At 44.8% G+C, this 16125-nt stretch overlaps 1 protein-coding gene across 3 annotated transcripts in view; it reads right to left on the minus strand.

Annotated features, from left to right (window-relative positions):
* PIGU (phosphatidylinositol glycan anchor biosynthesis class U) overlaps nt 1-15913 on the minus strand; it is a 125337-nt gene extending 109424 nt beyond the window's left edge. For 2 of the 3 annotated variants that reach the window (XM_033186169.1, XM_033186167.1), the window contains exons 1-2: nt 15589-15860; nt 5916-5980 (exon numbers count right to left, since the gene is read on the minus strand). In XM_033186169.1, coding sequence (XP_033042060.1) covers nt 5916-5980; nt 15589-15718 — 195 coding nt within the window. In that variant the 5' untranslated portion in view covers nt 15719-15860. Of the gene's footprint in view, nt 1-5915; nt 5981-15588 lie in introns of all 3 variants that reach the window. The other variant, XM_033186168.1, reaches the window with a different exon arrangement.
* Between the last annotated feature and the right edge of the window lie 212 nt (nt 15914-16125).

Consider the following 16125-nt stretch of genomic DNA (forward strand, 5'->3'; position numbering starts at 1 on the left):
GAGGCTGAGGTAGGAGGATCACTTGAGGCCAGGAGGTTGAGACCATCCTGGGCAACAAAGTGAGACCCCCATCTCTATGAAAAAAAAAAAAAAAATTAGCTGGGAGTGGTAGCATGCATCTGTAGTCCCAGTGATTTGGTTTGTTTTTACTTTTGTTTTTTGAGTCATGGTTTTACTCTGTTGCCCAGGCTGGGTTGCAGAGGTATAATCATGGCTCACTGCAGCTTAGACCTTCCAGAATCAAGCGATCCTCCTACCTCAGCGACCTGAGTAACTAGAACTACAGGCACATGCCACCACAACCAGCTAATTTTTTTTTTTTTCCTGGGGGAAGAGACAGAGTCTCACTATGTTGCCCAGGCTTGTCTTAAACTCCTAGGCTCAAGCAATCCTCCCACCTTGTCCTCCCAAAGTGCTAGGATTACAGACATGAGCCACTGTGCCTGGCCTCAATTTGACAAATTTTGACCTATGTGTACATCCATAAAACCATTACAATCTGCCGGGCGCGGTGGCTCAAGCCTGTAATCCCAGCACTTTGGGAGGCCAAGACGGGTGGATCACGAGGTCAGGAGATTGAGACCATCCTGGTCTACACGGTGAAACCCCATCTCTACTAAAAAATACAAAAACCTAGCCGGGCGAGGTGGCAGGCGCCTGTAGTCCCAGCTACTCGGGAGGCTGAGGCAGGAGAATGGCGTAAACCCGGGAGGCGGAGCTTGCAGTGAGCCGAGATCGCGCCACTGCACTCTAGCCTGGGCGACAGAGCGAGACTCTGTCTCAAAAAAAAAAAAGAAAAAAAAAACCATTACAATCAAGAAAGTGAACATATCCATCATTCCCAAGTTTATTAATTTTAATGCTCATCCCAAGGAACTATCTTTGTTTCAGTGATTTTCACTATCAGTTTTGTTTTCTACACTTTGTTTCTACTCAGATCTTTACTATTTCTTTTAATCTGCTTACTTTGAGTATAATTTTATCTTTTCCTAGTTTCTTAAGGTAGAAGCTGTGGTCATTGGCTTGAGGTCTTCTTTTCTAATATAAGCATTTGGTGCTATAAATCTCTCCCTAAGAACTACTTAGTGACATCCCACATATTTTGATGGGTTGTGTTTCATTTTCATTCATTTCAAAATACTTTCTAATTTCCTTTCTGATTTCTTCTTTGATCCATGGGTTAATTAAGAATATGTTGGCCGGGCGCGGTGGCTCAAGCCTGTAATCCCAGCACTTTGGGAGGCCGAGACGGGCGGATCATGAGGTTAGGAGATCGAGACCATCCTGGCTAACACGGTGAAACCCCGTCTCTACTAAAAACACAAAAAATTAGCCGGGTGTGGTGGCGGGCACCTGTAGTCCCAGCTACACGGGAGGCTGAGGCAGGAGAATGGCGGGAACCCAGTAGGTGGAGCTTGCAGTGAGCCGAGATTGCGCCACTGCACTCCAGCCTGGGCAACAGAGCAAGATTACATCTCAAAAAAAAAAAAAAGAATACGTTACTGGGTTTCTAAATATTTGGGGATTCTCTAGATATCTTTCTTTTATTTCTTATTTAATTCAATTGTTTCAATTGTGGTCACAGAATATATTTTGTCTAACTTAAATTCTTTTAAATTTATTGAACCTTGTTTTATAGACCAGAATGTGGTCTATCTTGCAAATATTCTGTGTACATTTCAAAGAATTATGTGTTTTGCTGTTGTTGGATGGAGTGTTCTATAAATGACAACGAGGTCAAGTTGGGTTTTTGTTTTTCTTTTTTGAGATGGAGTCTAGCTTTGCTGCCCAGGCTGGAATGCAGTGGCACTATCTTGGGTCACTGAAATCTCTGCCTCCCGGGTTCAAGCGATTCTCCTGCCTCAGCCTCCCAAGTAGCTGTGATTACAGGTGCCCGCCACCACACCCAGCTAATTTTTGCATTTTTAGCAGAGACAGGGTTTCACCATGTTGGTCAGGCTGGTCTCAAACTCCTGACCTCAAGTGATCCACCCGTCTTGGCCTCCCAAAGTGCTAGGATTACAGGCGTGAGCCACCACGTCCAGCCCAAGTTGGTTGTTATTCAAGTCTTTTATATATTTGCTGATTTTCTGTCTGCTTGTACTACCAATCATTGAGAAAGGTATATTGAAATCTCTGTAATTGTGGATCTATTTCTCCTTGTAGTTCTATCAGTCTTTACTTCATATATTTTGAAGCTCTGTAATTTGGTACGTAAAACATTTAGGATCGCTATCTTTTTTATCACTATGAAGTGTATTTTATCCCTGGTGATACCCTTGGCTCTGAAATTTGTTTCTTTTGTTTACTAACTTATTGTCTGTTTCTCTCAGAAGTATAAGCACCATGAAACCAGGGACTGTGTCTTGTTTTGTATCCCTAACACCTAGCAGAGTAGCTGGCACTTAGTGAATATTTAACAAATGTTTACTAAAAGAAAGAGAGAAGGGAGGGAAGGATTGTAATGCATATGCTGATAGAGGTAGGCACTAGGAATAAGTGATAAGAAGGGGACAGCACCTGTTATGAAGACAATATATCATAATGAGTAAAATAAACACAGAGGCAATTTCAAGAGTATGACATAAGCCAAGAAAAGGATAAGCATAAGAGTCTTTGGAAGACTAAGGTGATGAGAGACAGCTTTTTTTTTTTTTTGAGATAGAGTCTCGCTCTGTCGCCCAGTCTGGAGTGCAGTGGCACGATCTCGGCTCACTGCAAGCTCTACCTCCCGGGTTCACACCATTCTCCTGCCTCAGCTTCCTGAATAGCTGGGACTACAGGCGCCTGCCACCACGCTTGGCTAATTTTTTGTATTTTTAGTAGAGACGGGGTTTTACCATATTGGCCAGGCTGGTCTTGAACTCCCGACCTTGTGATCCGGCCACCTGGCCCTGTGTACTTATTAAGAGTCTCTTGGCCAGGCACAGTGGCTCAAGCCTGTAATCCTAGCACTTTGGGAGGTTGAGGCAGGTGGATCACCTGAGGTCAAGAGTTCAAGAGCAGCCTGGCCAAGGTGGCAAAACCCTGTCTCTACTAAAAATACAAAAATTAGCCGGGCATGGTGGCACACGCCTATAACTCCAGCTACTTGGGATGCTGAGGTAGGAGAATCACTTGAATCCAGGGTGGGGTGGGGGGTGGGGGGTTGCAGAGGTTGCAATGAGCCGAGATGGCGCCACTTCGCTCCACCTCGGCAAAAGAGTAAAACTCTGTCTCAAAAAAAAAAACATTTAAAAAAAAAGTCTCTTAAGTTGTTCCTAACCTGTTTCTGCCAGTTCTTGTTACTGCAGTTTGATTAGATATTAACACAGAGATAAAAATTGAAATGCAAAAGACAGTTGTTATTTCTATGAGGACCAAGTTGAATGCTTTTGAAAGATTAAATAGAAGAGTCAAAAAACAAAAAACAAACAAACAAACAAAACTGTTCTCAAAGTACATATGAGAGAGACAACTATAAAAATTAAGGCCAGCTGGGTGCGGTGGCTCACGCCTGTAATCCCAGCACTTTGGGAGGCCAAGGCAGGCAGATCACAAGGTCAGGAGTTCGAGACCAGCCTAGCCAATATGGTGAAACCCCATCTCTACTAAAAATACAAAAATTACCTGGGCATGGTGGCGTGTGCCTGTGGTCCCAGCTGCTCGGGAGGCTGAGGCAGAAGAGTCGCTTGAACCTGGGAGGTGGAGGTTGCAGTGAGCTGAGATTGTGCCACTGCACTCCAGCCTGGGTGACGGAGCGAGACTCTGTCTCAAAAAAAAAAAAAAGAAAAAAAATTTAAGGCCAAGCACAGTGGCTCATGCCTGTAATCCCAACACTTTCGGAGGCCAAGACAGGAGGATGACTTGAGTGCAGGAGTTCAAGACCAGCCTGGGCAACATAGCAAGACCCCATCTCTACCAAGAAATTTTAAAAAATTAGCCAGCTGTGGTGGTGCACGTCTGTAGTCCCAGCTACTCAGGAGGCTGAGGTGAGAGGATTGCTTAAGTCCAGGAGGTTGAGGTTGTAGTGAGCCATGATCATGCCACTACATTCCAGCCTGGGTGACAGAGCAAGACCCTGTCTTTAAAAAAAAAATTAGAAGGTACACTGTCAAATTAGAAAACTTCTTTAAAATGATATGGCCAATAAGAATGGAAAGGGCAGCCAGGCGCGGTGGCTCACGCCTGTAATCCTAGCACCTTGGGAGGCCAAGGCGGGCGGATCACGATGTCAGGAGATTGAGACCATCCTGGCTAACACAGTGAAACCCCGTCTCTACTAAAACTACAAAAAAAATTAGCTGGGCATGGTCACGGGCACCTGTGGTCCCAGCTACTCGGGAGGCTGAGGCAGGAGAATGGGGTGAACCCGGGAGGCGGAGCTTGCAGTGAGCGGAGATTGTGCCACTGCCCTCCAGCCTGGGCGATAGAACGAGACTCAATCTCAAAAAAAAAAGAAAAAAAAATGGGAAGGGCAGTGGAAAGAAATGTGGTGGATGTGGTGAGGAGGGTCTTCAGGGCTTTGTATGCCTCTATGCCCTTTTATCCTGAGGTCAATGGTGAACATTCAAAGGTGCCGAGCAAGACAGTGACAAAAACAGATTCACATTTTAGAAAGATGGCTCTGACTATAGAATAGAGTAAATGAGCAAGACTGAATGCAGGAAGACCTGTCAGGAAGCTGTTGCTGTAAACAAGAGATAATCTGAACCTAATTAAGAGTGTTTTTACTATTCCTTTTCTTTTTTTTTTGAGATGGAGTCTCACCCTGTGGCACAGGCCGGAATGCAGTGGTGCAGTCTTGGCTCACTGCAAACTCTGCTTCCCGGGTTCAAACAATTCTGCCTCAGCCTCCCAAATAGCTGGGATTACAGGCACCTGGCACCACGCCCAGCTGGCTTTTGTATGTTTAGTAGAACCAGGTTTTACGTTGGCCAGGCTGGTCTTGAACTCCTGACGTCGTGATCTGCCTATTTCGGCCTCCCAAAGTGCTGGGGTTACAGGTGTAAGCCACTGCACCTGGCCTGTTTTTACTATTCTTAAGAGCTAATTTTATTTAAAATTAGCATGGTGGTGCACACTTGTGGTCCCTGCTACTTAGGAGGCTCAAGTAGGAGGATTGCTTGAGCCCAGGAGGTCAAAACTGCACTGAACCGTGATTGCAACTGCACTCTAGCCTGGGTGACAGAGTAAGACCCTGTCAAAAAAAAAAAAAGCTAACTTAATGGGTTAAGTAAGCTTTTGTGGGCTTTCTAAGAAAACAACATTACTGCCAGGCATGGCGGCTCACGCTTATAATCCCAGCACTTTGGGAGGCCAAGGTGGGCGGATCACGAGGTCAGTAGATCGAGACCATCCTGGCTAACATGGTGAAACCCCGTCTCTACTAAAAATACAAAAAAAATTAGCTGGGCATGGTGGTGGGTGCCTGTAGTCCCAGCTACTTCGGAGGCTGAGGTAGGAGAATGGCGTGAACCCAGGAGGCAGAGCTTGCAGTGAGCCGAGATCGCACCACTGCGCTCCAGCCTGGGAGACAAAGTGAGACTCCGTCTCAAAAAAAAAAAAAAAAAAAAAGAAAACAACATTACTGCCATAGTTTTCATGGGAAACCATATTCCAAACAACAAATTACATGCTAACTAGCATGCAACCTATTTGTGGACTAAGGACTGTTTGCAACTTATTTGCCATTACAAATGGTAACTTCTACAGAAGCCTCATCTGCTTCCCCAGTTACAATCTCAATCTGGATCATTTCCATTCCAACTGCAAAACCTGTTTCTTATGCAGAGAACATCTAAAAACGGGCTGTTTCTAAATACGATTGTCAAGAATACATCTTTTTAAATGTTTGTACAAAACAGAGGTTAGGCTTTGGTATCTGTGACTATGAACTACTCTCGGTACCCAGAAAAGAAAATAAGAACACTTACTTCATGAAATACTGCTCCAGAATATGGAGATACTCCCAAGTCCAACAGTGAAAGGCCTTCAACCACTGAAAAATAAGACATACAAGTTCACTCAGACTAAGCAGGCAGCTATAGACCAAATTGTTAGATACCCCCAGAACCAAAAAGGGCCTCACTGAGTTTATCTAACCCCCTTTACCTCATCTCCAGCAAGTGGCTTTAAGTCTTGAACATTTCTGATGACGGGAAACTCTCTTTCATGGACAGCATCCTTTTGCATTGTGGGCAGCACTCATTATAAGACAGTTATGTTAAACTATCTGCTTCCTTCTAGTTCCTTGTAACTCTCACCCTCTCTCAAAAATGTCTCATTTATGCATAATCTTCCCCATTCCAAAGCACAATAAGATAACAAATTAGAAGCTGGTGAGAAATGTTGCCATAGTGTGAGGAAATGGGCAGTCACTCTCATATGCTGCTCATTTGTATTAACTTTTCAGTAGGGCAATATGTGCTTTTTAAGTGTGTGCCTTCTGATCCAGATATGGTACTTCTTAGGGCAGTTTATCCTAGGGAAATAACTTGACAAGTGCCCAAAGAGGTATGTTCCTTACAGTGCTCAGAGTACTGAACAATTAGAAGTAATCGGAATGCCCATTAATGAATATTTATTTAAATGAATTATGATATAATATGTATCTCTATATAATGGAATACTTTATACTTAAAATTATACTATGGTAAAATAATAAATAAATAAGTGGAAGAGAAAGGAGAGCTTTTCCCTACAGAGAATTCTAAGAATCAAATGTAGAAAGAACAATGAAATAGAAAATCACCACTTGGCATACTCCATGCATAGTAATAATCACAAAAGGCAAGTATCATCAATGGATGCTAAAATTAGTGGGCAAAGATATGAGAAATAAAATATTTGCAAGGGGAAAAATAATAATTTTACATGGGCGGTGGCTCACACCTGTAATCCCAGCACTTTGGGAAACTAAGGCAGGCAGATCACCTGAGGTCAGCAGTTCAAGACCAGCCTGGCCAACATGGCAAAATCCTGTCTCCATTAAAAATACAAAAATTAGCCAGGCATGGTGGCACACACCTGTAATCCCAGCTACTTGGGAGGCTGAGGCAGGAGAATCACGTGAACCTGGGAGGCGGAGGTTGCAGTGAGCCGAGATTGTGCCACTGCACTCCAGCCTGGGCAACAGAGTGAGACTCCTTCTCAAAAACAAAACAAAAAAAGCATAACCTCAGTCTAATTGTGAGAAAACATCAGGCAGACCCAAATGGAAACATAAAATAACTGGCAAGTACTCTTAAAAATATTAAGCCTATATATACCTACTAGATACCAACAAAAATTAAATTAAAAATGTTTTAAATGTTAAGTCCAAGGAATTATCCCAGATTAGAAGAGACTAAGGCAACAAAACAACTAAGTGCAAAGTGGAATCACAGGTTGGATATTGGAATAGAAATGGACATTAGTGGGGCAAAGTGATAAAATTCTAATAAGGCCTGTAATTAGTTAATAGCATTGTATCATTGTTAATTTTCTGGTTTAGGTCATTGCACTATGGTGATGTAGAATGTTAAACATTAGAAGCTGAATGAAAAGTAAACAGGAACTCTATCTACAATTCTTGCAACTTTTTTGAAAGTCTAAAATTATTTCAAAATTAAGAGTTAAAATTAAAAAGTATATTAGAGATCTATATTTACTGAAGAAAAGCAGTCCATAAAATATTCTTAAATGAAAAGTAGGTCGAAACACAGCATGTAAAATATAAGAGGTTTTTTTGGTGATTTTTAAAAAAATGACTATTTTAGGCCGGGCGCGGTGGCTCAAGCCTGTAATCCCAGCACTTTGGGAGGCCGAGACGGGCGGATCACGAGGTCAGGAGATAGAGACCATCCTGGCTAACACTGTGAAACCCCCGTCTCTACTAAAAAATACAAAAAACTAGCCGGGCGAGGTGGCGGGCGCCTGTAGTCCCAGCTATTCGGGAGGCTGAGGCAGGAGAATGGCGTAAACCCGGGAGGCGGAGCTTGCAGTGAGCTAAGATCCGGCCACTGCACTCCAGCCCGGGCGACAGAGCGAGACCCCGTCTCAAAAAAAAAAAAAAAAAAGGCCGGGCGCGGTGGCTCAAGCCTGTAATCCCAGCACTTTGGGAGGCCGAGACGGGCGGATCACGAGGTCAGGAGATCGAGACCATCCTGGCTAACACGGTGAAACCCCCGTCTCTACTAAAAAATACAGAAAAACTAGCCGGGCGAGGTGGCAGGCGCCTGTAGTCCCAGCTATTCGGGAGGCTGAGGCAGGAGAATGGCGTAAACCGGGAGGCTGAGCTTGCAGTGAGCTGAGATCCGGCCACTGCACTCCAGCCTGGGCGACAGAGCGAAACTCCATCTCAACAAAAAAAAAAAAAAAAAAGACTATTTTAGCAATTTCTCTTGGTTTTTATTTATTTTCCTTTTCAAATTTTTTGGGGGTTGAGGGGGTACATGTCCAGATTTGTTACATGGGTAAATTACATGTCATAGAGGTTTGGAATGCAGATAATCTCATCGTCCAGGTAATAAGCATAGTACCTGATAGGTAGCTTTTCCAACTTCACCCTCCTCCCACCCTCCACCCTCAAGTAGGCCCAGGTACATACTGTTACTGTCTTTGTGTCCACGTGTACTCAGTGTTCAGCTTCCACTTATAAGTGAGAATATGTTGTATTCGGTTTTCTGTTCTTGCATTAATTTCCTTAGGATAATGTCTCCAGCTCTATCCATGTTGGTTCAAAGGACATGATCTCATTCCTTTCTTTTTTTATGCTGCATAGTGTTCCATGGTGTATATGTACCACATTTTCTTTATCTAGTCCACCACTGATGGGCATTCAGGTAAATTCCATGTCTTTGCTATTGTGAATACTGCTGTGATGAACATACACATGCATGCATCTTTAGGGTAGAATGATTTCTATTCCTTTAGATATATACCTAGTAATGGGATTGCCGGGTCGCATGGCAGTTCTGTTTTAGGCTCTTTGAGAAACCTTCAAACTGCTTTCCACGGTGGCTGAATTACTTTACATTCCCACCAGCAGTGTATAAGTGTTTCCTTTTCTCCACAACCTTGCCAGCATCTATTATTTTTTGACTTTTTAATAATTGTCATTCTGACTGGTATGAGACAGTATCTCATTGTGGTTTAGATTTGCATTTCTCTAATGACTAATTATGTTGAGCATTTTTTCATATGCTTGTTGGCCAATTGTATGTCTTCTTTTGAGAAGTGTCTGTTCATGTCCTTTGCCCCCCGCCAACTGTTTTTCCAAGACAAGATCTGGCTCTATTGCCCAGGTTGAAGTACAGTGGCATGATCAGGGCTGACTGCAGCCTTGACCTCTCAGGCTCAATCGATCCTCCCATTGCAGCCTCTCGAGTAGTTGGGACTTCAGGTGTGCATCACCATGCCTGGCTAATTTTTGTATTTTTTGCAGAGACAGGGTTTCGCCATGTTACTTGGGCTGGTCTCAAACTCCTAGGCTCAAGCAATCTTCCTGCCTCAGCCTCCCAAAGTGCTGGAATTACAGTGGTGCTGGAATTACAGGTGTGAGCCACCATGCCCAGCCCTTTGCCTTTTTTTTTTTTTTTTGAGACAGTCTCAGTCTGTCACCAAGGCTAGAGTGCAGTGGCGTGATCTTGGCTCACTGCAACCTCTGCCTCCTGGGTTCAAGCAATTCTCCTGCCCCAACCACCGAGTAGCTAGGATAACAAGTGCCTGCCACCAGACCAGTTAATTTTTATATTTTTAGTGGAGTCAGGGTTTTACTATGTTGACCAGGCTAGTCTCGAACTCCTGACCTCAAGTGATCTGCCTGCCTCAGCTTCTCAAAATTGCATAGTTTTTAATAGGTTTGTAGAGTTTTATCTTAAACTTTTATAAGCATTCATTTAATTATCTGAAAGACAGAGAATGAACATGTAACCAATGAGAAATGCCTGGAAAAATAAATATTTAAATGTTCACAATGGCATTTCTAGGTGACAAGATTACAGAAGATGCTTGATTTTTTTTATCTTCCTTTTCTAAATATTTAGCAATGAGGATGTATTATTTTATAATTATTCAAAAGAAATAGTTTTTGGTTTTTTTTTTTTTTTTTGGAGACAGGGTCTCACTCTATCATCTAGACTGGAGTACAGGGGTACAAACATGGTTCACTGCAGCCTCAACCTCCTGGGCACAAGCGATCATCCCACCTCAGCCTCCCAAGTAGCTGAGAACACAGGCCCACGCCACCATACCCAGCTAAATTTTTTTTTGGTAGAGACAGTGTCTTGCCATGTTGCTCAGGCTAGTCTTGAACACCTGGACTCAAGCAGTCTTCCCACCTTGGCCTCCAAAAGTGGTGGGATTACAGGCATGTGCCACTGCACCCAGCTACTTTCTATTTTTGAATCATGTGACTGAGTTACCTATTAAAAAATAGGTAGGCAGGGGTTCAAAGAGTTCGAGATCAGCCTGGGCAACATAAGGATACCTTGTCTCTACAAAAAAACAAAAATTAGCTGGGGCATGGTGATGTGTGCCTGTGGTCCCAGCTACTTCGGAGGCTGAAGTGGGAAGATCAACTGAGCCCAGGAGGTCAAAGCTGCAGCGAGTCATGATCATGCTACCTCACTCCAGTCTGGGTGACAGAGGGAAACCCTGTATCAAATAAACAAAAACAGAGAGAAAAGAAAAAAAAAAAGACCACTACATATTTGTAAGGAGTGGGCTACAATTACAACTTTAAACTTTACAGGACTACCCTAAAGAAGGAAACCTAATCAATTTTATAATTCATGGTGGCCATAAAATAAAACAAAGTATATTGCTCAAGACCATTGTAACTGGTCCTTATACTGGGACCAAAAGGAAACCTCCTCAAGGAGCTGCATAAAGAGGTTGCTGTGTAACAGCTATTAAATCCTTCACTAAAAGCTTTACTGGAGACCCAAAGAGATGACTTATCAGGTCACATCACAAGGCATTTCTCACTCTTAGCCAATGGCATCCTACCACAGAGCAGTAAAAAAGCAACTCTACGGGGGACCAGTGTGATGCTGTCCAGGCACATCACTCTCCACTTGTCTGGTTTAATCCAGATGGAAATTTATGAGTACATAGCTAGAGGACAGACTGCACACCTTTTAGGCAGTTGCCTAAAATGTAATTCATCTCAGATATGCTTTTGCTAGATACTGTATATCACTGGATTTGTTAGTGTATTCTCTAGCAAATGCCTGGAGTGTGGTTCTGCTAATTGATGATTAAGTATGGCATCACATTACTTAATTGATAACTGATCTGGGCAAAGGGTCAGGTTACATAAAACATGTAAAACATTTTTTTGTCTTTCTTTTTTGAGACTCACTCTGTTGTCTGGGCTGGAGTGTAATGGTGTGATCATAGCTCATTGCAGCCTCAACCTTCCAGGCTCAAGTGATCCTCCCACCCCAGCCTCCCGAGTAACTGGGACTATAGGTGCATGCCACCATACCCAGCTAATTTTTAATTTTTGTTGTAGAAACAGGCTCTTGCTATATTGCCCAGGCTGGTAAAAACATTTTTTAAAACCCTACCATTTACTACAATATTAAAAAGTTGGCCGGGCGTGGTGGCTCAAGCCTGTAATCCCAGCACTTTGGGAGACCCAGGCGGGTGGATCACCTGAGGTCAAGTGTTCAAGACCAGCCTGGTCAACATGGTGAAACCCCATCTCTACTAAAAATACAAAAAATTAGCCGGGCATGGTGGTGGGCGCCTATAATCCCAGCTACTCAGGAGGTTGAGGTAGGAGAATCGCTTGAACCTGGGAGGTGGAGGTTGCAATGACCCCAGAAGGGGTCCTACTTTACTATTTTTAAATGCCTGTCTTTCAGGCTTTATATATTCAGCTGCTTTAAAAAACGTGAGCCGAGATCATGCCACTGCACCCCAGCCTGGGCAACAGGGCAAGACCCCATCTCAAAAAATATATATATACGTATTTATATATACATCCCATTTAAGGTACACTTTGAAGAAAAGTAATGCTTACAGATGTTGTACCTTCCCTCCCAAAAGGTACAAATAATCATGCTGATTTAGTCAGATCCAGAAAATGGGTGGTTAACAAATCTCTCTCTCTCTCTAGCCCTGACACTGGCCTCAAGCTCCAGACCTAAACCTGTGAGTATTGTACTATCACATTATACACACATGAAACACTATTATGTCCTTTCTGATTCATCTATTTCAGTCCATGTCAGCACTATTTTTCCTATTATCTCAACTCAAAACCTTAGAATTCACCTTTTTGGCTTTCATTATCATGTTGCGCTTCAACATGGATTATCTCATTAAACGGGATACATAATTTCCTATTTTACAGATGGAAACATTGATGTTAGAATTCATACAACTTGGCCGGGCACAGTGGCTCACGCCTGTAATCCCAGCACTTTGGGAGGCCAAGGTGGGAGGATCACGAGGTCAGGAGATCGAGACCAGCCTGGCCAATATGGTGAAACCCCCGTGTCTACTAAAAATACAAAAATTAGCCAGGCATGGTGGCACGTGCCTGTAGTCCCAGCTACTTGGGAGGCTGAGGCAGAAGAATCACTTGAACCTGGGAGGCGGAGGTTGCAGTGAGCCGAGATCACACCACCACAATCCAGCCTGGGCAACAGACCAAGACTCCATCTCAAAAAAACAACAAAAAAAGCCGGGCGCAGTGGCTCACACCTGTAATCCCAGCACTTTGGGAGGCCAAGGCGGGCCGCTCACCTGAGGTCAGGAGTTTAAGACCAGATTGGCCAACAAGGTGAAACCCATCTCTACTAAAAATACAAAAATTAGCTGGGCACGGTGGTGAGCACCTGTAATCCCAGCTACCCAGGAGGCTGAGACAAGATAATCGCTTGAACCTGGGAGGCGGAGGTTGCAGTGAGCCGAGATCGTGCCATTGCACTCCAGCCTCAGCAACAAGAGCAAAATTCTGTCTCAAAAAAATAAATAAATAAATAATTCCTACAGCTTATAAATTGCAGAACTAGAGACAGAGTCAAACCTTTTCTAACATTCCAGACACTGTGCTCTTAATCACCAAACAACATTGTCTCATCTTTGAATCCTTCACCTGTCTATCCTGTAAGTAACCTCCTGTAAGTAACCAGATCCTATGCTTTCTTCTCTTCCCCATTTATTCAACAGTAACTACACACCTACTCTATGCCAGACATAAAAGAATTCAGGAATGAATAAAACAGAGTCCTTCAAGGAGCTCACAATGTAGTGGAAAAGGCCAGGTGTGGTAGCTTATGCCTACAATCACAGCACTTTGGGAGGCCGAGGTGGGTGGATCACTTAAGCCCAGGAGTTTGAGACCAGCCTAGGCAACAAAGTGAAACTCCATCTCTTCAAAAAATACAGTAATAAATAGGGTTGGTGGTACATGCCTGTAGTCCCAGCTACCAGCTGCTTGGGAGGCTGAGGAGGGAGGATCTCCTGAGCCCGAGAGGTCATGGCTGCAGTGAGCTGTGATCACTGCACTCCAGCCTGTCAGAGTGAGACCCTGTCTCTTTAAAAGAGGGGAGAGGGGAGAGGGGAGGGGAGGGGAGAGGGGAGAGGGGAGAGGGGAGAGGGGAGAGGGGAGAGGGGAGAGGGGAGGGGAGAGGGGAGAGGGAGAGGCAGAGGCAGAGGCTGGGCACGGTAGCTCACACCTATAATCCCAGCACTTTGGGAGGCAGAGGCAGGCGGATTGCCTGAAGTCGGGAGTTCGAGACCAGCCTGACCAACATGGAGAAACCCCATCTCCACTAAAAATACAAAATCAGGCGGGCATGGTGGTGCATGCCTGTAATCCCAGCTGCCCAGGAGGCTGAGGCAGAAGAATCACTTGAACCCAGGAGGCAGAGGTTATGGTGAGCCGAGATCGTGCCATTGCACTCCAGCCAGGGCAACGAGAGCGAAACTCCGTCTCAAAAAAAAAAGAGAGAGAGAGAGAAAACGTGGAAAAATCAGATATAAACAAGTAATTATGAGATGAGAAATGCTCCTAATAGGGAGTAGAGGAAGAAGGGCCTAATACTGCCTCAGGTCTTCAGTTACCCAGAAGAAAACAGGAACCAAATGGCTTCGATTTAGTTCAACAAAAAAATAGTATGCAGAGGTAACAAATGCAAGGTCTTACAATCTCAGACATGAATTACTACTATCTTTATTCCCATTCCCCAAGTAGGAAACCTGGGCAAATTAACTTCTCTAAATTTCAGTTCCCTCATCTGCAAAAGGGGGAAAATAACACCATCTATCACATAGAAATAAAAGTGAGGACTAAACGAGAAAAGGTATATAAACTGTTACCATTTTTAGAAACCTCAACTCTACTCATAAAACACCCATTCATTATGCCATTCCCCATGCCAACATTTCTATGGGATAACATCAAAACTGTAGCCTTGGCCAGGTGCCATGGCTCACGCCTGAAATCTCAGCACTTCGGGAGGCCAAGTGAGACTGCCTGAGTCCAGGAGTTCCAGACCAGCCTGGGCGACATAGCAAGACCCTGTCTCTAAACAAAAAACAAAAACACAAAAAACTTTAGCATTTAAAGGACACAAAGGGGACTTCTGGGGTGCTGGTACTGTTGCTTGAAGTAGGTGCTGGCTACATGAGTGAATACAGTTTGTAAAAATTCATTGAACTCTACACTTAATAAGTATTGTATGTATATTGTACTTCAGTTAAAAAAAAAAATTTTTTTTTTTTTTGTTTAATTCATCAAACTCTGGCCTAAACCTAGCTTCCACCCCATTACTCCCCTATTTTGGACATTTCACATCTTTGAATGTTTCTTCATCCCATTTACTTTCTGCTACCTGGAACTACCCTTTTCTCTAATCTCCCTTCCAAATCCCTACATCCTTCAAGAGTCAGCTCAAATCCCACATTCTTAGGAAAACTGGAAAGAGAGGGAATAGTTTATTCAGCGTCAAAATACTAAGGAACTGGGTGGACACAGAAAGTACACTTTTCATAAATTATTACAACGATTTGTCTCCCTCACTAGCCTGTTCAGTTATTTCAGCCCAACTTCTGTTTCTCGCTGTAGGCATTAGTATAAAACAATGTTTGATGAAGAACTTAGTAAGGAACAGTAACAAAAACTGCCCTGCAAGTCCCAGACTGAGAAGAGACGTCTAAAGCACACGCACACTCTCCTCGCTTAAGCAAAATTGGTCCCCTCATCCCGGACCCCCTCACACATCACCTCTCACCCCAGGGAGCACCCCTCGCGATCCCGCCCCAAATCCCAAACTCGTCTGCAAACCGCGCTGCACAAGCACCTCCTCCTCTTATCCCAACCCTTCCACAGACCACACTCCGTCGGCTAAGGGCACTTAATGGGACACGCCCCCTCAGATCCCCACCACTAGGTGGTCCGGCCCTCAGGGCCCAAACCTCACGACACGGTCCCCACGCCCGCTCCCCTCACCAGCCCCGCCCTCAGGCCCCGCCCTCCCCGAGTACCCCCACGAGAGGGTCACTTCTCTAGGAACCGCGCGCTGGCGGTCACTGCCCCCCGCCTCCCATTCACAGAGGCCGCGGGAGGGCAGGCGGGGCCTAACCGTCTGCTCCAGCCAGTGGCCTCACCTCTCTTCCAAGAGCTCAGCGGGGACACCACCTCCACCCGCTCGGAAATGAACTCGGCCAGACTGGAGCGGAACAAGGCCGCCCGCACTGTCACAGCCACCACCAGCACCAGGGCCAAGGGAGCCGCCATGATAACTGGGGCGGGCGCGCGGGCGGTGAGGGAAGGCGAGGCGGAAGAGCCTGGCGACCTGCGCGCCACGCTCTGTAGTTCCGCGCGCGGGCGCGCGCCGCCGCTGCCGCCGGAGCGGCTAGACGTGGGGACTACAACTCCCAGAAAGCCTTGCGGCGAGGCGGGCCGGAGCGACGGAAAGCGGGTGCCTCAAGCTGCGTGCAGAGGGTGGGGCGAAACCTTCTCCGATCTCAGGTGCATTGTGAAACGGCGTCGCTGTAGCGGGGCTGAAACGCTGCTGAAAGTAGAAGCGGAAGTAGTCGACTTCCTGGGATTGTGAGAGACTTTAAACAGATGTTAATTTCACTATTGCGTGTATGTTTTCAATGCCAAAATTTTTATTTTTATTTTTATTTTTTTTGAAACCG

This window comes from Trachypithecus francoisi, unplaced genomic scaffold, assembly GCF_009764315.1.
Source record: "Trachypithecus francoisi isolate TF-2019V2 unplaced genomic scaffold, Tfra_2.0 Lachesis_group21, whole genome shotgun sequence".
NCBI lineage: Eukaryota > Metazoa > Chordata > Mammalia > Primates > Cercopithecidae > Trachypithecus > Trachypithecus francoisi.